This window comes from Silurus meridionalis, chromosome 6 (genome assembly GCF_014805685.1).
Source record: "Silurus meridionalis isolate SWU-2019-XX chromosome 6, ASM1480568v1, whole genome shotgun sequence".
Taxonomy (NCBI): Eukaryota; Metazoa; Chordata; class Actinopteri; order Siluriformes; family Siluridae; genus Silurus; species Silurus meridionalis.
In genome coordinates, this window is record NC_060889.1 from 29,087,928 (window position 1) to 29,114,422 (window position 26,495).

A 26,495-nucleotide genomic window follows, 5' to 3' on the forward strand; every position below is an offset into this window, starting at 1 on the left:
CAACGGCATTGTGGACGACCCCACACAGCCCTCACACACAGCCCTCACACACACTCTTTACTCTTCTACCGTCAGGGAAGAGATTCTGAAGCGTTTGGGCCTCAAATCCAGTCTGTAACAGTATTTTTAGTCATCAGGCTCCTCAACACACACAAAAGAACTGGAACTAAAACACACACACACACACACACACACACACACACACACACACACACTCAGCTGGGTGTTACTGAACTGTTACAACCTGAACTCCAAACAAACACACACTCAATACTCATTTCAATTCATACACGTCCATGTCTTCAGCACCACCCATTTTATCATCATATTATACTGTTTACATTATGTTTTGCACATCTTTTAATTGCTGCTCTTGCTTTTTTGTCTTGTGTTTATGTTTAAAATACACTCTTGTTTTTGATTCTCTCTTTTGCCCACAGTACTGTATAAAATTGTATACAATATGTTTACTAGTCTGCGCTATTTTGTGTTTTATGTGTCTGTCCCACACTGTACTGGATTGTCTGGTCTTTTGTCTGCACTGTTTTTACTCTGTTGCACATGATGTGTTCTGTGTTCTGTTATGTAGCTCTATGGTGTGTGATGTAGCTCTATATTGTTTTATGTAGCACCAGGGCTCTGGAAAACCATTGTCTCGTTTCACTGTGTACTGCGTTAGCTATATATTCAGTTTAAATGACAATAAAAGCTTCTTGACTTGATTTGAATGCCCAGCATTTCAAATAATATTTGTCCACAAAATTGTTAAGAAACTACGAGAGTAGTTGCACATCAAACTAAACCTTTCTCATAACACATATGGAGACACTAATCCACCTAAGCAAACATGCTCAAGTACCGTAATTTCCGGACTATTAAGCGCACCCAAATATAAGCCTGAATTTTAGAAAGATTTTTATTTTGAACATAAATAAGCCGCACCTGTCTATAAGTCTACACTGAAACTAATGAACTTTACACAGGGTTTAACAAACCCTTAATCATCATGGAGAAATATGTTGTGGCTCCCTTAAGAGCAGAGCCGCATTTTGGGAATAGCCTGCCGCCGCATTCTTCCGGTATTACTGCATGTGTTCAAGGCGGAGGAATATGTCCTTATTATTTTCTGATGCTCATTTCTAAGTTTCTTTGACTAACTCATAATGCTGTTGCCAAGAAAAAGAAAAAAGCATGAGTTTTGGAAACCTGCCTGTGCTTATATGATTTCTGTTGCAACTGGAGTTAGCGAGCTCTCCCTTCACCCAGACTCAACGGCTTGTGTCTAAACAGTAGCCTACCAAGAAAGTCATTGTTCACTGTCTTCCTCCTTCCTTTCATAACTATTTCTCTCGGGAGTTTATCTTTTGTCATTGTCGTGTGTTTAAAAATCACCATCGGTGAAGCTTTTCTCCCGATGCCGTGCAGCTCAGAACACAGGTGAAGTGCGTTTTTTCATGCCCGGTTGTTTTCAGCGTGATGAATGATTCTCCTTACCTGTTGACAGTCCGAGTGAGCGGCAGGTCAAACAATAAGGGAAACATCATCCATATTTATGATGTGGTGTGGCCCGACTCAGTGGGAGCGCATCTGATTTAATATGAAGAGTTTCATTGTTTCACCTGAACCCATTTTGCAATTTCATTGGTCTAATGTTATGGAGATCAGTTTTTTGGCTTAAAGTTTGTAAAACCGGGAAAAACCCCGAAAATATCCACATATTAGTAGCGTCATTGTTTAAGCCGCGTGGTTCAAAGAGTGGGGAAAAAAGTAGCGACTTATAGTCCGGAAAATACGGTACACACAATGTCCCAATCACACAGTAACGTCATTATTCAGGCAATTCTCCAACTCACTACTCACTCTAATGAAGACAACAAATGAAAAATGTACTCACGGAGCATTACAGAAAGTGGACTGAACTCCATTCTGTGCTTCTAATGACCTACTGACAGAGAAGGGTTGTGTGTTACCATCACAACACTAAAATATTACACTACCAGGAGAGAAAGAAAAAAATAGTGTCTCCAAGATATTAAACCTTTCTTGTATTACATACAAAACGTGTGTCTGCACTTCCTTCCTCTTTCCCTAAAATAATCTTCTGAAAAACACTTCCCGTTTTTTTCTAACGCACACATACAGACACAAGTGACAATTTGTCCATTTTTTTGTGTGTTTTGCTCCACATGCTGTTGTGAAAAGACACAGAATCAGCAGTTGAGTGGAATCTGCCTGGATGATTCTAAGGAGATATGAGGAAAACATCACAAAATCTGCAAAGTCAGTAATCTGAGTTTAGGGTCAAACTGGACATGATAGAGCTGTAATGTCATTGTGAAATTATAAATTAAAAATTTAGTCTAATTCATTGTCTAGTATGATCAGTATCCAATTTCTAACCCTGATCAAGGTATGGCTTGCATAGACCTTATGAACATAAATGTAATAATTTGAGATGTGACAGATAAGAAATAAACTCAAAGAGACTATATTAGGACCATGCTGCTCCGAGAAGCCACAATAGAATTAGATCTTCTCAAAAGTTTCTGAGTCAGCAGATTGCTTGATTTGAGCTTACAGGACAACAGTTTTAAGCCCAAGTTCACACTTGTTAAAAATTTGCAGTGTTTTTGTTTCCATCAAGTAGGTCAAAGGATCTGGTGCTCTTTTGCTGAATCGAGAGTTGGCAAAAGTGAGAACCAAAACTACTACAACAGCATCTTGCAGCACCATGTAGTACTCTTGTATACGCTTAGTTGTTTATGAGGTTCTTTTCTTTACAGCAATTTAATGACTATAACAAACCTTTGAGCTGTTCCCTAGAAGAAAAGAGCAAGATAGTAGGCTGCAAATAACAGAGTGGCCAACATAGTCTTAAAGCCCATCAAGCTAATTAGCTGGGCATACAACCTACAAGTGCAGCACATTTATGAAACAATGCAAAGCAAAATTGAACAATGTTCCTAATAAAGTGTCTAGTGAAACTGTGTTAAGAATTCTAATTACTGTAAATAGTTGTGTGGTCTTTAAAAAAGCTCAATGAGGACTACTGGAGTTACAGTACGCATAAAATCAACTATTAAAATATTTTTGATGCATTTTGGTCCACATTCACACATCCTCCAGCTCTTCACAGCTGCATTTAGAAAGCGCAAACCACTTCCTGTACTGGTCTCTGCTCTCAGGCCTCTCTAACTGCATTGTTTTGTGTATGAAATACAATATTGCATTTTCTGTACTTGTACATTCTCTGTACATATATCTACATATATTTCTGTATATTATGAGTTTCTTTCTAGTCACACAACAAACTCATCACTCAGGACATTCAGACTGCAGATCACTCATTCTAATGAAGATACAAAGAGAACATTTACTTACAGAGCATCACAGGGGGTGGACTGAGCTCCATTCTGTCCCTCTAATAACTGACTGAGTGACAGAGTGAAAGGAGTGGTGGATGTTAAAGACTTGTGTACCCACAGAGGGAGGGGGAGAGAGAGAGAGAATGTATGTCACTTTTATATTTTAGCTGACACATTTTCGCTGTTGCACCTTTACATATTTTTTATATTAAGACTTTTTAAACGTCTCAGACTGTAAAGCCAATTATATTTCATGTTAATAGGATTACAATAAAATAAAAAAATATCTAAATGCACATTATATTTTTAATCAACATTTATTTAGGAATTAAATTTAATCTATACACCTGCAAAAATATAAAATATTTCCAAAATCTCCTGTGAATTTCACACACAACAGTTGATATCGATTCATCTATACGACCACCAGATGCTGTTAAGGAACAGGAATCATGCAACCACTAATCTGCATGATGAAGTAATTAATAACCTTCGTGACCTCGGCTTGCTGCGACCTTGGCCACAAAGACCAGGCCCGGCGGGCGGGTGTCCGCGCTAAGCTAAATGCTAAACCTAATGCAAAAACTCTTGTCTCACGCTACTGCTCATCTCCAGTGGAGTTTGTGACTGTAAGATCATTTTATTTACCATGGGAATTCACCACTGTTTTCATTGTCAGAGTGTACAGTCCCCCAGTGCTAATGCTAAGGAGGCACTGTGTGAACTCTATGGTGCTATTAGCGACCTGCAGAATGCTCACCCAGACAGATTGTTAATTATCGCCGGAGATTTTAACTATGCGAATCTCAGGACTGTGCTCCCTAACTCCATCAGCATGTGGACTTTGCAACAAGAGGAGCGAACCCACTGGACACATAGGTATGAATGGTGTTCATAGACTTCACCTCAGCATTCAACACAATCATCCCTCAGCATCTGATCGATAAGCTGAGCCCACTGGGCCTGAACACCTCTCTCTGCAACTGGATTCTGGACTTCCTGACTGGGAGACCTCAGTCAGTCCGGATCGGGAACAGCATCTCCAGCACCACCACACTGAGCACTGGGGCACTTTAGGGCTGTGCGCTTAGCCCACTACTGTTCATTCTGCTGACTCACGACTGTGTAGCAATGCACAGCTTGAACCACATCGTCAAGTTCGCCGATGACACGACCATGGTGGGTCTCATCAGAAAGAATGACGAGTCAGCATACAGATGTGGATCTGGTGTGGAGCCAACAACCTGTCTCTGACTGTTGACAAAACCAAAGAGATAGTTGTGGTCTTCAGGAGAGTACAGAGCGGCCATTCTCCACAGATCATCAATGGATTCTTAGTGGAGCTCATCAAGAGCACCAAATTTCTTGGTGCCCATCTGGCGGATAACCTCACCTGGTCACTCAAAACCAGCTCCATCACCCCAGCAGTGTCTCTACTTCCTGAGAAGGCTAAGGAAAGATCATCTCCCTCCCGCCATTTAATTCAATTCAATTCAATTCATCATTATTTGTATAGCACTTTTAACAATGAACATTGTCTCAAAGCAGCTTTACACAGATAATGTGGTGATTAAAAGTGAAGATGTTCTTTATAAGTAAGTTTTTGTCCCTGATGAGCAAGCCAGTGGCGACTGTGGCAGGGAAAAACTCCCGAAGATGGCATAAGGAAGAAACCTTGAGAGGAACCAGACTCAAGAGGGAACCCATCCTCATCTGGGTTACACTGAATGTCCATTTGTAACAGATATACGATGTTGAGGGGTACAGTGATGATGATCAGAAGCGAAAAGTAGTCCTGTGTCAGTATAGGAGACTTTTGACATTAACTACAGACCAATTCATCCCCTAAGCGCCCATTCTTACTCCGGAATTTCATGGATCCACCCATCCTGACCACGTTCTACAGAGGGACCATTGAGAGCATCCTGAGCTGCTCCATCACTGCCTGGTTTGGGAACTGCACCGTCTCGGATCGCTAAAGTCCCTACAGAGGATAGTGAGGACAGCTAAGAAGATCATCTGTGTCTCTCTCCCCTCTATCACGGACATTTACACCACACGCTGCATCCGCAAAGCCAACAACATTGTGGATGACCACACACACCCGTCACACACACTCTTCACCCTTCTGCCATCAGGAAAGCGGTTCAGAAGCATTCAGGCCGCCACATACAGACTGTGCAACAGCTTTTTCCCGCAAGCCATCAGGCTCCTCAATACACAGAACTAAACTGAGTCTCACACACACACACACACACACACACACACACACACACACACACACACACTAAAGATCATTATTACACACACATTCATACTCACTAGTAATCACATTCAGTCTTGTATTATACTGCTAAAGATCATTGGGGTGGTTCTCTACTGCAGGTGCTGATGCTGAACTCGACATGAATGATGTGACACACAATGAGATTAAACTAAATCCCATGAAAAAAGAGAAAAAAGCACAAGGTAAAGATAAATAAAGAACATTTATTAACTTCATAAGTTATAAACATAGTAGAAACTCATGTGCTTGCAAGTTCATGTGAAGTTCATATGTTAAGCTAAAATCAACAAAATACAAAAATGTGCCTTAAAACACCTCCTGTCCAATCAGTAATTAGAATTCAACAGTGCTGTAGATGATCTGTAATTTTTTTGTAAATTAATGATTAGTTTTTTTTCTCCTGAGTAGAAAAGACCAGTGTGGGTGATGACACTGTTTACTCAGAACTGCATCAGAACATGAAGGTAAAACTCATCACATTTATAAAGCTTTAAAGATCCACACACCATAAACAAAACATGTCTGTCTTATGACTGTCATCTTCAATAAGAGGGCATCGACCTGGGGGTGGCAGGAGGGCATGTAGCACCACCTTTTTTGGACCTGGTTCATTAAGGTTTGCTAGGCCTAGCTCCATGTTAAACATTAAAAAAAAGTCAGACTTTGTTTAAAAAGTATCGAACGAGAGCTATTTGTAGAGAGTGTTTTCTATTCCCTTTCAGGAACTTGAGCTATTTCAAAATGCTTTGGGAATGCCCCCCCTCCCATTGTTCACGCTCTGAATCATGTGTAAAATCTGACCAATATGCAAGTCGTGACGTCATAAGCGGGCGACTTCGCACAAACCAGGAAGCTACAAAACGGCGGAGCAATGGTAGCAACATTAGCTTCTGTTGTTCAGGTAAGCACTTTTTGTGTTAATCTGTGCAACATGACTAAACAGACAGGCTTTTGCATGTGTGTCCCTCCTTGCCCCCGGTTCATTACAGGAGATGATAATTATGAGCTGTGCATTGTTTGTTTGGGAGTGGAGCATGCTCAGTCGGCTTTTGAGAGAGATGATTGTTCATGCTGTAGCCGTTTGCCTATTCGCACTCTCCGCTCCCGGAGATCACTCATCGAGGATGCTCGCAGGCCAACGTAGCAGAAAATATAGAGATGGATGAGTCCTCTCTAGCCTCCCCTGCTGGGCAATGCGCCCGCACCCCGGGGAGAGCTCCCACTGAGGCGGGTCTTTCTTCCGGTGTGCGTTGCAAGGAGCTCCGGTTCTCTTCCTCTGAGGAGGGTGAGTTTTCGGATGTTAGCGAGCACATGGGCTCCTTGCAGCCGTTGCTGTTTGAGGAACTCCTGGAGGTAGTGACACGAGCCATGTCCAAGCTGGAGATAGCTTGGCCAGGTGAGAAGCAGAAGCAGGGCATTCGCATCAAGCTGGATAAGTGTTCCCCACATCCCGTGTCACACCCTCCGTGCCGGGGCCTTCCTTTTTTCCCCCACCTGCACACCAAGGTGTCCAGGTCTTGGGAGAACCCAAATATGGCTCATTCTTTCTCCCTGCAAGCTTCGCTGTATGCAGATTTTATTGGGTTTAAGGATTGTGGCTATGGGGCGTTGCCCAGAGTTGAGGATACGCTAGCTAGCTATCGCTCACCAGGTGTTGCATCACTGAAGCCTCCGGTATTGCCTGCTAGGTCGTTGAAATCCACTTCGGCCTTAGTAAGTAAGGCTTATGCAGCAGCAGGCCAGGCCGGGGTCTGCCTATACATGATGAGTGTGTTGCAGGCATACTAGGCAGACATTCCAGGCAGGGACTGGTCAGTATGGTTCGATGGTATACTCGTTCCCAAAGCGTTTCGATGCATCCCTGTGAGCACTTCCCTTTACCTTTCTCAGAAGCTTTTGCTGCTACCATCACTCCGCTGTTTTGTAGCTTCCTGGTTTGAGTGACGTCGCCCACCGATAACGTCACAACTTACCTATTGGCCGGATTTTGCACATGATTCAGAGCGTGAACAACGCGGGGGCATTCCCAAACAGTTTCGACGCAGCGTCTTGTTGATACAATTATATATTATATTGGTACATATAAGTATATATTATGAAGAATAATAAGGGAATGCAGAGGCAGACTTGTCTTAAGTTATCTTCCAGGCAGGTGCATGTAATCCATCTTAATCAGTTCTGGATAACCAAGTTCACCTGAATGGTTGCTCTCATTGTGCTGCTTCTGCCCTCTACTGTCTGTTTGAGGTGTAGCATAGCCTCTTACAATAAATAAATACAAATGAAGTAAATTACTAATTTTTGTTGTTGTTGTTTTTGTACAGTAAAATGTGCATGAAAATATTTCCCTGCTACACTGATTTACCTCACTACAGACACTTACAATCTTGTATACTATGATATTGTTCATATACAACTGTGATTTACATACAACCTTGATTTACATACCTGACTATTGAATTCCTCTCCAAGACTGGGAAGAAATGAAGTAATGAGCAAGTTATCCAGAGTTTCAAAATAAAAACATATATATTTCACTTTACAAGGCACATTTGATTGCCTGAACTGCATTGGGGTTCTCTTACTACACGGAATTATACTGCCAGATCTGGTTATCTGCTCAGAAGTAAACACTTTATTAATCACATTTGGGAAATTCCAGTAAATTAGGGGATTCACACATATACTAATAGAAGAAAAAAATAAACATTTCCAAGGTTCATATATTGCTTTTTATTTATTATTTACATTATAAGTACATCATTATATAAATATATGGTACTGACAAAGGCTTAAGAGTTTTCTACGTGTAGTACTCAGACTTCATATGATACATTATTGCTACCAGGTTCAAAAATTCTGAATTGATGATGATTAATTTATTTAATAGAACAAAACATTTTATCCACAAATCTTCTGACACAACTATAATTAAAGTTCACACATCTGAAAAGACAAACAAAACTAACAACAGTGTTTAGCTGAGATTGGAAGTTTACTCATCATAATTCAAGTTGAGTTAATCTCATAAAGAAACAGAAGAAAACAGAGTAGACACCAAACACAATATTAGTTCTGCACTATAATTTAGATAACAGTCAATAAACTTGTTTTTATGCTGCATCTACGCAAATCTTAACTTCCTTCAGTTTTTAGCAACCGTTCTGACTGCAGTCACCTTTACAGAAAACAAATCACACCAGGTGTAGGTGTCAAGTCAAGCAACTGAATCCATATTCACTCTCTGGATATGAAGCAAATCTCACTAGTGCATGTTCTAGCACACAACACACCTAGTCTTTCAGCCTAGGTTCTCTCAATGATGCTTATTTTCAAGTTTTACCTTTGATTAGAATAAAACCCTATGATGGTGTGATTTGTATTACCAGAGGTCAATTAACTGACAGATTCAAGTATTGCTCAATATTTTCCGGAAAAACATTTTATGCAGATTTCTTTGCTTTCATTAACCTTGATACAGTTAGATAAAATGTTGTAAGGTTTGTATGTGCAGATCACTATGTTGGGATTAAACTCACTTCAACAGCAGATACATTTATTTCCCATTTTAGATGGTATTTTCCAGTAGTACAATTCAACACGCAGACAATTCATCAACATTATTACTCTCTCTAACAATTAGTCTCTGTTTTGGAGACCTCGAGAGACATGTGTGTGAAAGCGAAATACATAATAAAGAGACCTGATTTGGTCAAAACTGGTCACCACCCTACTGGTTATCCTTCCCCTGAACCATTTACTCTTCTACTCTTCTGTCTATAAGATGCAAAACAAATAAAAATCAGCATGACAATAAAATGACAGATCATTATTTTTTAAATCCCCACAAAGCCCTAAAGAATAAAGAATAATAATATGATTTGACAGTAAACACATCCTCTTTTTATAGATGAAATTTGCTCACTCCTCAATGACTGCATTTTCAATTGTCTTCATCGGTGTGAGCTGTTAAAGAGATTTATGGTCATTGGTTTAAGTTTAAAGTTTATTTTTGGTGTTTGTCAAAAAACAAACAAACTGATCTCATCCTAAAAACAATTTAATAAAGAGGATTTGTGTTAATGTTTATTAATTACAGTGACAATGACAGCGACAGTATTTTAGGAAAAATTGTAAGATAGTGTTAGAAAATTGACTTAATTTATCCAGTCATCTTCAGTAACTAAAAAATGTAGCTTAAATGTTTTTTTTTCCACTTTTCAAAGTGGCTCTTTATGTGAAACATAGAGATACTGATAGAAAATGTTACCGACCTCGAGCTCTGTAACATTTGACCAGCAGAATGATGGTTATCAGCAGATATGGAGATGCCGTCACTACTTTACTGATCAGCATGAGCTCTGAGATTGGAGCTTCTACACGTGATGGACCTGATACAGAATACAATGATAATATAATTGATACTATATACACAAGCATTTCATTCAGCTCATAAGATACAGTTATATTTAAACAAATATTGACTTGGATTTCTCACGTCTGACTGAGATCCAGCTTCTCGGTGACTCTCCTCTCTCTGGGTGTTCACAGTGGTAGAAACCTTCCTCTGACTTTGAAACTTTAGGGATGATCATCTCTCCTGTAGTCTGGTTCTGGATGACTGATCCATCCTTGTAGAAAAAAGTTTGGAGATTTGAGGGATTTGTGTTACGATATAAACAGCGTAGAGTCAGAGGATGTCCCTCAATCACAGGATGAACAGGACTCTCCAGGATCACATCAACCTCTGGAACAGAGAAAATCACATTTACAATAAAAAAAATAAATGTCTCTAATGAATCTTCATATAACTTAAAATATGTTGTCTCAACATGCTGAATCGTGGATGGACTAAAACTGGTACCATCAATCATGTTCATTCAATTTATATAAATTCACTTTTATATGATTATCACTTCTAACAATATACATTGTCCCAAAGCAGCTTAAATGAAATAAAATATTGTAAAGATACATTTTAAATTCTAAAATAGTGAGCAATTGGCAGCAGTTGACAAGAAAAACTCACTGTGTTGATATGTCTTTTAGCAGTAGGACACTTTAAACTCTGGACTTGATTTGATTTGATCACACATGACAGCACTAAGCCATATTGCCTTTTTTAAGCCTTTTTTTTATTAACCTCAGTTTGCCTTAATTACAGTATGTACATTAAATCAGCTGCACACAGCTGCAGTCACAATAAACAAAGATAAATTAAATGTTCTCTAATGCCCCTTATTAATTATTGCTTAGTAAGCTACTAATTTTATAATTTCAGTGTGACTATCTTTCAGCATGTGCTTATTTTTTTATTCCATTTGGAAAAGGTGGCATACACATTTCCATAATATGAATTGTAGAATGAAAATTACAGATCATTAACTGAGAAATAAAGGAGTCTATGTTTACTTAAACAGTTATCTCAGTTGGAAAATGGACTGTTCCGATTATTCTGTAAAGAAACATTTATTTATTTTTTTCTTTTACAATGGATATTCTTATACATGAAGACTCACCATGAACTGTGATGTTGACAGGATTACTGTTTTCTCCAGATTCAGACTCACACCAGTAAACTCCAGTGTAGGATGTGGAGAGGATGCCAATTTTACATGTAGATCCTGTAACTGATCCCCAACGTGAACAATCTAACACTACTTCACTGTCTGTGTATCGTCTCACTGTCCATCCAGTAGAGTTACTCTGGTCCTCACAGCTCAGTGAGAGAGATTCATAAATAAAACGCTGAGCTCTGCTGGGACTGATGATCAGAGAGACTGGAGGAGATTCACCTTCAACACAGAAGATATCCATATAAATAATTGCAGTATTTAATGCAATGTAGATACAACTGCATGTGTTTAGAATGATTATTCTATTTATTTCTGGTATTTAATGTCACAGTACATAGCACAGTCCAACACACAGAGATTTTACATGGGGTAATCTATAATAATGAATGCTGCACAAAGATAAAAAAATATAAAAATAATAAAAAAATGTAAATTGGCAGGGACACATCGTACAAATACAAACAATATCAAAAGTAAAACAAGGAATATGCGAACATTAAGAAATCAAATAACCCACAAATAAAATACTTCCTCACCACCAGATGTCACCATCACATCATTACATGACTTTTGTCACATAGGGGAAAACCTGTTTCCTTTGAATAATGAATAATGTGTGTAATCAGTCATAATTGGAGGCAGGCTGTCACCGGCATGGTGACGTTATGACCAGGAAGTATAAAATATGGAGTGAAGCCGGCACCAGCTTCTGTTTGTTCACAAAGTGCTTTATGTAAAATTTATTTTTGTTTGTCTGTCTGTCAGAAAAAGGAGAGATAAAAACTTGTTTGGGAGCAGAGTATGCTAAATTGGCTCTCAAGGGAGCCAGTTGCCAGCCACTGTGCTTGCATTCTCATGTGATCACTCTGCTCCTGGTGGGCACACTTCAAGAGGGGGTGCCCCCACTCCGCGTATTTCTGGTGCAAATGTATCTGGCAGAGGTTTTGGAGACGGGCTTGTCTCCCCAGGTGCTCTATCCTCCCTTAAGACACCGACACTACCCACCATGTCTGTGCATACGATGTCAGCACTGGTGGGGAAGGCTTACGCCTCAGCAGGTCAGGCCTATAAATGTCTGCACACCATGGTGATGTTGCAAGCATGCCAAGTCGACCTGCTACGGGAGCTGGATGTGTGAGACCGTATGGCCTCAGGCCTTTTCAGCATTCCCTTTAGCTCCGTAGACGAAAGGTTTCAGGAAGTGAAGAAACAATCGCGGCATTCCAGCGCTTCCATGCCACTCTTATGGGGCTGCTTGGCAGGTGCAGCCTTAATGACAACCCAACAATTCCCACAAGGACGTACAGAGACAGAGTGATGTGATGCGCTCTCCCCCTGTTAGGGTCCCTTGCAATGCTCTGGTCAAAAGCCCCGTGAGGTGACAGATCTCAGGACCGTGATCTTCTATAAGAGGGCTTCCACCAAGAGGTCCTGAAGGATGAGCTCCCTGCATCTCCAGTGAGCTCCCTTTTTAGTTTCTTCCCAGCATTCCAGACCAGAATATCTCACTAGAGCTGCGTCATTGCACTGCCTCGGCTCTAGGCAGACCTGAGGTCAGTCTCGAGAGACTGATAACTTTAAGAGAGCACCAGGCAGCCTGCATAGTTCTCCCAGACATGACTCGATGGGTCCTGCGCACTGTACAGAAAGGCCGATTTAGTTTGGGTTTCATCTGCCCCGATCCAATGGGGTCTGTCCCACTCTGGTGGGAAGCGAGCAGGCTCTGGTCATTAAACGAGAAGTAGGCATTCTTCTGAGGAGGGAGGCCATCAAGGTGGTCTCTCCATCAGACAGAGAGTCTGGGTTCTACAGCCAGTATTTTATAGTTCCCAAAAAGGACGGTGGGTTGCATCCTATCCTAGATCTACGTCAGCAGAACCACTCTCTGATGAGGCTCTGGTTCAAAATGCTGACCCTAAAGGGTACTTTCATGTACCCATCCTTCCTTCTCACAGGCAGTTTCTTAGGTTCGCTTTTGGGGTCAAAGCATACTAATATCGGGTCCTTCTGTTTGGCCTTGCCTTATCACCCCACACCGCCACAAAATGTTTAAATCCGGCTCTGGCTCCCCTGAGGATGTTAGGGCCTCAACTATATCGACGATTGGTTGATATTAGCTTAATCTGAGCAGTTGGCGGTCTGGCATCGAGACCACACCCTGTCGAGGCAGGGGTCCTGACCCAGGCTCCTTCACCCTCATGTGGTAGAGCAAATCTGGAAGAGGTTTTGACCTGTTCGCATCTAGGAAAGTTGCACTGTCTCCTGTGGCTCTCCATATATCCTGTAACAGTTTGCAAAAGAGTTGGCTCTGTCCACCATTTGAGCAACCAAGAGTACCTGGGTGGGTTCTGGCTGTTGGGCTGGAGGCTCTGCTGGAGCCCCCCCTTTGAGCTGTTGGCCAACATTTCATGGAGGCACTTTTTCATTAAGACTGCGCTCTCAAAGCTATTGCGTCCTCCCACGAGTCCTCTGGTCTCCGGGCTCAATTCGGGTAAGTAAAAAAACTCCCTTAAATGTTACGAGGAAGAACCCTTGAGAGGAACCAGACTCAAAAGAGGAACCCATCCTCATTTGGGTGATATCAAGAGTGTGATTATAGTCTTTAAAACAATACAGCACACTGGAAAGTAAGAACTAAAATGAGCACCGGAATGTAAGATTCTGAATAATGTTCTTCCTACGGTCTTGTACAGTCATTTTAGGTTATATACTTAGGGTTCTTTAATTTCATTACACATGTTAATAAATTACCATTGCATTAATTTGACCTTACAATCATGTTTTTGTATTCTACACTTTAACCCAGCAGTTAATTCTCCCTACCATTAATCCAGATAGGCTGTGGATTGCTGAACTGTGTATGAAAGGCTGGTTCCCCACTCTCTCCTCTGCACACATAAACTCCTGTGTGATGAAGAGCAGAAGGACTGAGAGTGTAGAAGCTTCCAGATCCTCCGCTGCTGTCTGAGAGAAGCTCCACATACATGACGTAGCCATTATTATTTTTTATTTTTGTTGAGCCGTCTCTTTTCGAAACAACTGTGTACCAGCTGAAAGTCCAGTCTGTAGAGGAGTTTGTAACCTCACAGATTAGAGTCACTGAGTCTCCTTCAGTCAGCCAGTTCTGTGGAGATACACTCAGTACTGCCTGTGGTCTCTCTGTTACACAAGAAATACAATATATTTTAATTGAGTTACTTAATGAACAACTATATAAGATCTAAATTATTATAAATGTCATGCAAGCAATCTCACATTTCACAAATAACATCATTAGATCAACGACTAATGTACATGTTGCTAATTATCAAATCAAATCAAATTTTATTTGTCACATACACACAGGGTATGGCATGCAGTGAAATGCGTTTGACAACGGTCTGGCATGAGGGAATAGGATGGGGAGAAAAATAATACAAGGAAAAAGAAGGCAGATAAATAAAGTATAAAACTATATAAAATATAAGAATATATAAAGATATATATGAGAAAAAAAGGTGTATATACAAAATGTGCTTGTGGCAGTAAACAGTAAATCAGTAAAGAATTTAGGGTGCTTTAGGTAATTGTCCTTAAAGTGTCTGTGTGCGGTATGGTGTGGTATAAAATATAAAGTGCACTGTGCTGTACGAGTCCAGAGTTTAAAGTGTTGTAGTGTGAAAAGAAAAATATGTGCAGAGAAAAAGTGTGATGATGGAGAGAGTGGGTCAGCTTTTTAGATCCTGGGGGTTTCCTGGTTTAAACTCCGAATGGCCTGCGGGAAGAAGCTCTTCTTCATTCTCTCTGTGTTCACTTTTATGAAGCCGAAGCATTTCCTGAATGCAACAACAAAAAGAGTCAATTTTTGGGATGGGTGAGGTCCTTCATAATCTTCCTGGCTCTGGTCCGGCACCACTGTAGATGTCCTCTAGATGTCCTGCTGTAGATTTGCAGGTTAGGGAGCTCGGTGTGGATGGTACGTTCAGCTGAATGCACCACCCTCTGTAGGGCTCGTCTGTCCTGCATAGTGCTGTTCCCAAACCAGGAAGTAATGCTACCCACCAGAACGTTCTCAATGGTGCAAGTGTAAAAAGCCTTTAGCACCTGAAAGGGTAGTTTAAAGTCCCTTAAGCATCTTAGATGGTACAGACGCTGCTGGGCCTTCTTTACTAAGGTGTTGGTGTGACAGGACCAAAACAGGTTCTGTGTGATGTGAACACCTAGGTACCAGAAACTGTCCACTCTATCCACTGCAGTCTTGTTGATGTTTAGCGGTTGGTGTGACCGCTCCTGCTTTCTGCTGAAGTCCACTATCAACTCCTTAGTCTTGCTGACGTTCAGGAGAAGGTTGTTCTCCTGGCACCATCTCTCTACGTTTTAACCAGATCAGGCCCACCACAACAGTGTCGTCAGCAAACTTGATGATGGTGGTGGAGTTCGAAGTGGCCACACAGTCGTATGCGTACAGTGAGTACAGCAGGGGGCTTAGAACACAACCCTGGGGAGCTCCAGTGCTGAAGGTGAGGGTGTATGATGTGTTTTCCCACCTGTACAGCTTGTGGTTTGTCTGTCAGGAAGTTAGAGATCCATTGGCACAGCGGCAGGCCGAGTCCCAGGACCTCCAACTTAGATGTGAGTGTGGAGGGACTTATGGTGTTAAATGCTGAACTGTAGTCCACAAACAGCATCTTTGTATAATTCCCATTTTTGTGGTCCAGGTGGCTCTTCATGGTGTGGAGGAGATGAGCAATGGTGTCCTCAGTAGAACGATTCTGTAACGAACTGTAATGGGTCCAGTGTGTCTGGTAGTGATGCAGTGATGAAGTCTCTGACCAGTCTCTCAAAGCACTTCATCACTACTGAGGTCAAGCCTACAGGGCGATAGTCGTTAAGGCAGGCCGGCTGGGGTTTCTTCGGGACAGGAACAATGAGCAATGACTGTTTGAAACATGAGGGGACAACAGATTGTTCCAGTGAGAGGTTGAATATCTCAGTATACACCGGTGCTAGCTGGTCAGAACAGGCTTTCGGAACCCAACCTGTGATGCCATCTGGTCTTGCTGCCTTCCTGGTATTTACTCTCTTGAATGCCTTCCTCATGTCATGCTCCGAGATGGTGAACATGTTCACCTCTCTGGCTCTCTCGGTGTGCATGCTGTTTGTGCCGCTAGCACCACTAGCGTGGTTAGGTGCAGCCTCGAAATGAGCGTAAAAGATGTTTAGCTCATCTGCCAGAGAAACAGACTTTATTCTCTATCTGTTGTCACAACCCAGAAGCATGCAGCTTTAAAATCTTTGTACATTTATTACAATTAAAAAAACAAAAGACATATGTACATAAGTCTTCACAGCCTTTGCTCAATACTTTATTAAAGCACCTTTGGCACCAATTAAAGCCTCAAGTCTTTTTGAGTATGCTGCTACAAGCTTAGCACACCTATTTTTGAAACGTTTCTCCTATTCTTCTTTGCAGAATTTCTCAAGCTCCATCGGGTTGGATGGGGAGCGTCAGTGCACAGCCATTTTCAGATCTTTCCAGAGTGGCCCAGCTCAAGAATATTCCCGTCATCCCGTAGCCACTACTTTGGTATCTTGGCTATGTGCTTACGGTCATTGTTCTGATGAAAAATTAACCATCGCCCCAGTTTGAGGTCCAGAGTGCTCTGGTTTTCATCAAGAATGTTTCTGTACATTGCTGCATTCATTTTTCACTCAATCTGATTAGTCTCCCAGTTCCTGCTGCTAAAAACATCCCTACAGCATCATGCTGTCACCACCATGCTTTACTGTTGGGATGGTATTAGCCAGGTGATAAGCGGTAACTGGTTTTCTCCAGACATAACACTTGGCATTCAGGCCAAAGAGTTCAATCTTCATTTTTCATGGTCTAAGTGTCCTTACGGTGCCTTTTGGCAAACTCCTGTGCAATCATGTGCCTTACTGAGGAGTGGCTTCTGTCGGTCCACTCTACCATACAGGCCTGATTGGTGGAGTGCTGCAGAGATGTTTGTTCTTCTGGATGGTTCTCCTCTTTCAGAGTGACCATCAGGCTCTTGTTTACCTCTCTAACTCTAACACATTGAGGGGTTGGGAGTCTGGGGTCGTACTAGTGGGAGGATGGTCAGACTACAACAACAATATTCTCATTCAAACATCTGTTTCTATGTCCACTTATAAAAACCTGGCCATTATTTATTTTGATTTAAGTACCAAGTAAACAAAGTGAATGCTAATTGATAAACAAATTACAAGTCCCACACACATTTAGAGAATGTAATAAATAAACTAAAAAAATAATCACCTTGGACATGGGCCACTGGTATAAGTGAAACCAATACTGGAAAGGAAACAGAAACAGTCAACATAATGTAAACATAAAAATTAATCAATCTGAAACAGCACATCTGGTGCACCAAACCCACAAGGTTTATTTTATTCAAGAAATCTACCATGTGTAAAAAAAAAAATGCAATATTATATGATGTAATCAAAAATGTATTAAATATTATTAATAATAATCAGCAGAAGGATACAAAAGCAACAGTTTTATGCTGTAACTGCAGATAAATAACTACAGATAAACAATTTGATTGCAAATGTAACATTGTATATGCCGCCACTCAAAACACAAAGAGAACATTTACTCAAACACTATCACAGGGAGTTGACTGAGCTCAATCCTATCCTGCTAATGAGGGACTGACTGAGCAGTGGTGTGTGTTAAGGGGGAATTTTTGTATTATTTTTTTATTTTTTTTATTTTATGGCTGCAGTTGATATTTAATCTGCGTTTGTGAATGACATGACAAACTGTGTTCACAGACAAGGTGTTAATGAGCACGTGAAGTGATTTCCATTATGAAATCATATAAATCCAGTGCAGTCTGAGGGCCAGAAGATCACATGCATCCAATATTGATTTTTGCCCTTTGATGAAATGATGTACTGTAATTGATGAAAGTTGAGTATCTCATGTTTTGCAATTTTATGTTGTTTCAGAATTTGTAGACACAGTCTTTCACAGATTCTTTTTCACAGACTCTGCCTCTCTAAAATATGCTATTTATACCAAATCATCTTACTGATCTGTTGTCAATTAGCCTTTTTCTCTTTTCCAGACTTTTGTTTACCAGTCCCAACTTTTTAGGCTTTTTAACGCATTTAGTATATTTCTTCAATACCTGTGCTAGTAAAAGATTTATGTTTTCTATGTTATATTGTGAATAAAACATTGTTTATTGATGTTGTATTAATACATGCACACTTCTAACCTTTCACAGCTCAGTTTGCTTTAAAGTAAATCAAACCACATCCTGAGCTGGTCCAAAAAAATAGAACAAACCGCATCCTGCCGCATCTTAGATTAAAGAGAAACATTTGTTGAATGCTCCCATTACTAACAGAGAAAGGCAAATTATTTTTAGTTTTGTAGTAAATACATCAACTGGTCATTTACTTTTAATAAATGAAATAATCACACGCAATTGTCATGAAGAAACAGATGGTAGCAGGACACTGAGGATCAGGCAAAGATTCCAACAATACGCTGATTTACATTCATTAGATTTTATTATTTAAAACATGTTTATATTTACATTTAGCAGACACCCTTAACCAGAGTGACAAAAGTGCTATTAAAGAAGAAATCAATACTGGTTCGATAGATTACAAACTTGAGATACTATCAACCTACAACTACTACAAGGATTACAAAAATAAATAAATAAATAAATAAATAAATAAATAAATAAATAAATAAATAAATAAATAAAACAAAAAAACAACAAAGCAATGCAGGATAAGTGCTAGTTTAAGTGTTTCATAAAGCGGTATGTCTTTACCCATCACTTGATTATAGCCAGGGACTCTGCTCGGAAATCATTGAAAAGTTAATTCCGCTACCTCTGTGCTAGAATAGAAAAGAGCCTTAAAGTATACTTACCCTGGTAAAAGGTGGGACCAGTCAATCAGTACTAGAGGATTTTGTAAGCAGCATGGTGCAGTGCAAGGAGTGATGAGGTCTCTGAGTTAAAAAGATGCTTGTCCATTTTTGGCTTTGTAGGCAAGCATCAGTGTTAATAATCTATATACAGGCAGCTACTGGAAGCCAGTGAATGGAGTGCATTGTGATTGTTGTTGTATGTAGCATCAATGTTCTGGAGAACTCATGTTCTCACTTCACTGTGTACTGCGTCAGCTATATATGGTTGAAATGACAATAAAAGCTTCTTGACTCTTGACTTGACTTGCAGCAGTGGGGTGGTATGGGAGAACTTGGACAGGTTAAACACAATTTGTGCAGCTGCGTTTTGGATCATTTAAGGTGGACGAAAAGCTTTCAGAGGTAGACCTGCCAGCAGAGCGTTGCAGTCCAGTCTCAAAATGACAAGATAGTGAACAAGCACCTGAGCAGAATGTGTTGACAGAAATGGTCGAATCCTTCTGAGGTTGTAAAGAAGGAACCGACAATAGTCACATCAGCAACATAAATGCTGAAAATCACAGTTGATTGTCAATGGTTACCCAAAAGTTGTGAACAAGGAAGGGGAAAGGGGGGAAGGGGAGATCAAAGAGTTGTGTATAGTCGTTCTAAGATCCTAAGAGTATGTGTGGGGCAGATGTGGACCCCCTACATGCTATACTATGCTGATCCATGGATACAAAGGCTCCTGAGGGTTATCAAGAGAGTCTTATGATTGATCGTGTCAACAGATATAGGAGGATGAGGGCAGATGACAGCTTGGCTGATCTATTAACATGTAGTTTGAGGTTGTTCTGTGAGAGATAGACAGACACTTGGTTAAAAACGGTGCATTCCAGAGTTTTAGAAAGAAAGGAGGGTAGTAATACTGGTCTGTAGTTTTTGATGTCTGCTGGATCCAGAGCATGTTTTGTCAAGATGGAAATAATCCTCACTCTCTTAAAGGTAGTGGCACATAGCCAGATGCTAAAGACCCGTTGATGATTGTGGTGATGAACGGCAGTACGTTTTGAGAGATGGTCTGGAGCATAGTTGTAGGTACTGGGTCCAGTGGGAAGGTGTTGGGATTGCAAGATTGGATGACTTGCAGCACCTCTTTTTCTGCTATGGTTAAGACATTTGACAAGTAGGGGAATTCTGGCTGTGTATTGTAGGGATAGTCGGGTAGGAAGTAAAGGTCTGGCAGATTTCTTTAATTTTCTTATCTTAGAAGAAGGCAAAGGAAGTAAAGGTCTGGCAGATTTCTTTAATTTTCTTATCTTAGAAGAAGGTTCTTAGAAGAACACATTCACTAGTAAGGGAGGTTGAAGCAGGTGAAGCAGGGGGTTTGAGTATTGAATAATAATAATAATAATTTGTTACATTTATATAGCGCTTTTCTGCAGCACTCAAAGCGCTTTACATATGAAAGGGGGATTCTCCTCAACCACCACCAATGTGCAGCATCCACCTGGATGGCATATGACTATTTTTTTACCTGCATTCGATTTTGTGTTATTGCACATATTTAAGGCAAGCTGTGCACCTTACCTAGTGTTGTTCATGATTATTGTTGTTTGTTTCACAAATGTGTTGATCTTGTTCACCTGTCATGGTCCCGCCATGGTGTGCAGGAACGCAGCAGTTTGACCTTGATGTAGGGGCTTCATGGGTAGTGTCGGGGTCTTAAGGGAGGAGGATAGCTGGCAAGCGTCTTTTCACACCGGGGCATTGCTCCGTACCCATGTACTTTCCCCCATGGCGTGAGAATACACAGTTGAGCTAGGGGTAAAAAGGCAGGCCAAAAAAGGCTGGACAGGAGATCCCGACATGGAGGTTGCGACAAGGGGTCTCAGAAAGCACTCATCAAATTTACTGGATAAAGGCACATTCTGCTCATAAACCAGCCAAGTTATATCAAGCTTGGCAATGGTGTATTTCACAACCTCAAGGAGCTATGACTTCGGTATCGAAGGAAAAGGAATGGAAATTTCGCCATAGGGTTTGCTCCATCCACCTGAAAGTTTATGTGTCCGCTATTTTGTTATATCATGCCCGCTTAGCAGGGCAATCTCTGGGCAGAGTTCACCCCAGGTATAGCCAGTGCCTTCCTGTAACCCCGAGCAGGTTACATCCCCAAGGTGCCCTCGGTCGTTCCACGACCTGTAAGATTATAGGCATTCAATCCTCTTACATTCCAGGCCCATGACCAGGAAAAATTGTGTCTGGTACGTGCACTGGACACTTATGTCCACATGATGGGTCCTTGGAGGAAAACTGACCAGCTGCTTGTCTGCTAAGGCCCCTCCTAGGAGAGGCATCCCTGCTAATAAGCAGACACTGAGCAGATGGATCATTGATGCCATCGCATCATCCTATGTGTGCTCTGGTCTCTCTGCTCTTTTTGGGGTCAGAGCTTACTTCACCCAGAGTGTGGTTGCCTCAAAAGCTTAGTCCTCTGGAGTACCCATCGAAGACATTTGTAACGCTGCGGATTGGTCCATCACGCTGACCTTTGAGCGGTTCTATAACCTGGACACTCCTGGCCCCTCTGTCCTCCTCTAGCTGTGCTTAGACATACACACTAGTCAGGGCATTGTTAGTCTAGCATGATTGGATGCTCATTCCCAAAGCGTTTCGACTCGCTTGAGTTACTGATTGTGAAAGTCTCTAGGTTACATATGCAGTCGTATTTCCATGAGGGAACGAGCCGCTGCGTCTCTATGCCACACTTCCGGCGTCTCTGCAGCGCTTCCTTCTTCTTTACAGAAGATGCGCCGGCTTCACTCCAAGTACATTTTCATACTTCCTGGTTCGTGACGCCACCCCACCGGTGACAGCCAGTGACCAATTTTTGACTGATTACACACATTATTTCAAACCGTATACACTCAGGCACGTTCCAAAGAATTTCCACGCGATTTGTTACCTCAGGGAACTAGGGTTACGTACGTTATATTTGGTGACCCTAGTTACCAGAAAGTAAAAACAGCAGCACTTAAATGTAAGGGGGTAGCAAAATTAAAAGAATATAAAATTAATAGTAATAGCTAAATATTCCTAATTAAGTATGTAATGTAATCACCCTTATTTGTTTTGTCTCATTTGTCTCATTTGTTTTGTCTCAACCTGCTAAATGTTTTTTTTTTTTTCTGGAGAGACCATAATAATAATGGAAATGTAGGTCATTTGACATTTAAGCGGTAAAACTAGTCAGTGATGTCATGGTTTTGTTAACGTCCATCTCTACACAGGAAAGGAAACCACAAGCTCACCACAGCATACAACATTTAGTCACAACCATGAACTCCTTTGATGAAATAACAAACACCATCCAATCATTTACGTTTTAACAGGTATAACACACAACATTTTAATCACACTATAAACTCATCGCTTAGGACATTCATATTGAAGATGAATAACTTTATACCCCACTACTTACTCTAATAAAGACACAAGAGAACATTTACTCACAGAGCATCACAGCGAGTGGACTGAACTCCATCCTGTCCCTCTAATGACTGACTTGGTGACAAAGCAGAGGTGTGTGTTAAAACCTTACCACTTCCTGTGATCTCACATGAAGTGGTAAAGAGAAGAGAGAGAGAGAGTATAAACACATCATTTTTACATTTTAGTTGACACAGATGTGGTACCTCCTTTTTCCCTTTTTTTCGATGCTGTAAGGCACTGAAAGCCGATGTTTCACTTAACTAAGATTTAAATTATATAAATCATTTAAATAACACTAAGTAACTGTAAATGATCTTACAGCAAGGCAGAGTCTCTCAAAAGTAGTGGTGGGTTGAGCTTCACCAAACTGTAAAAGACTGTCTACAAATTGTGGAACAATTGAATTAACATGAAATTGAGTTGAATAGTTGCTTCATAAATTAATCAATAAATTTAGTTGAATCACAGTTTAATAGTTAGTGTTCTTTTAAAGCAAATATTTATGGGCAAACAGTCAATTGGAGACAAAACAAACATTAATGGTAATTAGAATCCTTAACAAACCAACACTGACCATTTATTAGATACTGTAATATACTAGTACATGGTATTTCATATTATAATTACACTATTAGCATTCTATATTCTCACCCCTTTTATTACCAATACTGTTGAAAGCAATCCATTAAGATTCTGCTTCCTACTCAAGGTACTTCAGATTCTTGCTGCAAATTACTTTCAACTGTACATTCACATTCTGTTAGTTTCTTATTCTATGTCAACATAAAGGTAACCTTTTAGATTTAGATCTGTTAACTGGGGCCCACAAATTACGCCAAACTGATTGTCATGTTCATGGGATGGGTTTGAGATGAGTTTGACATTTTGGTTTGTCTCCGAACAAACAAAGCCCCAATTTGTTTAGCTTGTTTAGTGGTAAAAACCTGTTTGGGTTACAGCTGTTTGACTTGTCAACATATTTGTTATCACTGGATCATGGAGCAGCAACAGGTTTTTAGGGGAAAAGAGGGTCTTAATAACGTCCCTAGGTTAGGTATGTAACCCTGGTTCCAGGAGGGAACAAGATGCTGCATTAACAATGCTTTGGGAATGCCTCTGTGCCTTACACTTTCCAGTGGACTTATTACACCTGTGCTTCAGAGCATGGTCACGTAGAGGCGTTCCCAATGCATTGTTGGAGCAGCGTCTCATTCCTTTACAACCAGGATGTCGTGGAGATGGTGCCAGCTTTGAAAGTGAAGGAAGGTTGTCCAGCTGGGTCAAAGGACAGAGGAGCCAGGAGTGGCACTAATGTCAAGGCTATTGTACCTGGCAATGGTCAGTGGGGTAGACCAGCCCGCAGCGTTGCAAATGTCTTGAAGAGACAACCCAGAGGAAAAAGACAGAAGCTGCCACACTTCAGGTTGAGTGAGCTCTGACCTTGAAAGGGGTGGGAAGACCAGAGGACTTATAAAAGGAGTGGATATCATCCACAATCCACCTGCTGAGGGTCTGATTATCCACAGGGAAACCCTTCTTATACTGATCGTAGCAGACAAACAGCGGTTTGACTCGTATAGGATAGAATGCCTGGAGCATGATTGGTTGTGGGGTAGGTGATGGCACCTTGGGGACCTGCCCCAGCCTGGGGTATAGGAAGGCATTGGCCATGCATGTGGTAGACTCCAGACAGGAGGGGCTAAGGATTAGGGGTGTGTAAATCATGCTCATGTCTAAATCAAGAACACTAACACAGTCTACACAGTTAAGGAGAATTTCTGGTAGGCATTTGCAGTGAGGAACATCACACACTTCATCCAAGGGAAAACCATAGCAAAAAAATAATTGTATGCACATTTTACTGTAAAAATGATCACTGATGTGCTTTTGTTACTGTACGAGGCTGTGCTACAACTCCAGAGCCAGCGGAGAGAAGCAGTACAGGGAGAGTGGCCTGTAGCATTTACCATTAATGTTTCACTGCATCAGCAGCATTGCTAAAGTCATTAACAGAAGCTAATACAGAACTATTCACAGCACAGTGGAAGTGAAATATAACTACATGAGTCTGCAAAGCATTCAGTAAAAATAAGTAAACTAAGTATTCTCTTAGTTACAGCTGAAGTATTATAAATATTTTTTACAAATATTTTTCGCATCAGAAGAAGAGGACTATAGCATCAGAGGGAAGAAAATGAGTGAATGTTGAAGTGAAACCACTTCTAAATGAGAAATTGGAACAACTAAATGTTACAGTGAGAGTGAACAGACATTTAATCATTCTCATTATCAGCATAGAGGTGCATGCAGATTGTTCTCAATGTGCATGAACACAGACTCAATGTACACAGACTAAACAGTGATATATTTGAATCAGTTGCATGTAAAGCTGTCAAAGTGTAGATAAGGCCAGAATTAAATTTTTACCCAATTTACCATTAGAGGGAGACAAAGGCATTTTAGTTTCACTTTTAAATCACTGGCCACCACATAATGAGTTACTATAGCTTTCCTGTCAGTTTGATCCAGTCAACAAGGTGTTTCTTTTTGTGTTTGTAATATATATAGAATGTTCTTTGTGAAAATTCCAGTATATTTCTGGAAGTTACTTATGAGTTTATGAACTGTGCTGCATAAGAAATGGGAACAAAACCTACCACATTTGTGCCAAGTGACATATATTTCAATTCTCTCTTTCTTTTTGTGTAAGAGTGAGAGAGGGCAAGAGAGAACAGAGGAAGTGGTAAGGCTTTACTACCTCTGCTCTTTCAGTCAGTCAGTTATTAGTAGTACAGAATGGAGTTCAGTCCACTCACTGTGATGTTCTGTGAGTAAATGTTTTATTTTTGTCTTCATTAGAGAGAATGATTAAGTATAAATTGTTTATTAACAGTCAACTGAGTGTCCTGACTGACGAGTTTATTGTTTGATTAGAACATTGTGTGTTATGAAAAGGTTTTTGTTTGTCATGTAACTCACAGAAAATATTGTAGTTCAACAAGTATGAATGTTATGAAGGATTTAATGAATGTAAATGAGTCTCTACTGTTGGAATCTGTTCCTGATCTTCTGTTAACTGCTGTCCTATGCTCTTCTCCATGATGATTGCTAATGGTCATTTAATTAAAAGTGAATAACTGGATGGTGTTCTGGCTGAACCAGACTTAGCCAGGTTTATAGAAATATGCAGGTACTCAAAATTAAAATAAAACCTTTAAATTAGAGAAAAGCTTACAGCCAGTTCAAAGACTGTTTTATATATATATATATATATATATATATATATATATATATATATATATATATATATATATATATATATATATATATATATATATATAATAAATGTAGTGAAGGTGAACATTTTAAAGGCAGACTAACAGGTCTTTGAGGGTCAGAATTCTAGCTGATAGACAGGTGTTCAAATACTTATTTGCAGCTGTATCATACAAATAAATAGTTTAAAATCATTTGTGATTTCTGGATTTTTTTAGATTATGTCTCTCACAGTGGACATGCACCTACGATGACAATTTCAGACCCCTCCATGATTTCTAAGTGGGAGAACTTGCAAAATAGCAGGGTGTTCAAATACTTATTTTCCTCACTGTATATATATATATATATATATATATATATATATATATATATATATATATATATATATATATATATATAATTTTCCGCCACTTTTGCGAGTTCTTCTGTGGCTGCACAGTGCCGATCGAGATAACTGACGTTAAAAGGCAAATTTTTCCCCCCTTGTGCTCGAGATATCAAAAATATATATATATATACAGTGCCTTGCGAAAGTATTCGGCCCCCTTGAACTTTGCAACCTTTTGCCACATTTCAGGCTTCAAACATAAAGA

General features: G+C 40.3%; 2 protein-coding genes across 2 annotated transcripts in view; both read right to left on the minus strand.

The window, feature by feature from the left end:
• LOC124387347 (obscurin-like) overlaps positions 1-26,495 on the minus strand; it is a 402,170-nt gene that overhangs the window by 78,339 nt on the left and 297,336 nt on the right. The gene's annotated exons all lie outside the window — the stretch shown is intronic.
• LOC124387348 (obscurin-like) overlaps positions 1-26,495 on the minus strand; it is a 174,999-nt gene that overhangs the window by 7,202 nt on the left and 141,302 nt on the right. The window contains 3 exon segments of the mRNA XM_046851650.1: positions 10,151-10,399; positions 11,172-11,447; positions 14,052-14,387. Of these exon segments, the coding sequence (XP_046707606.1) occupies positions 10,151-10,399; positions 11,172-11,447; positions 14,052-14,387 (861 nt within the window).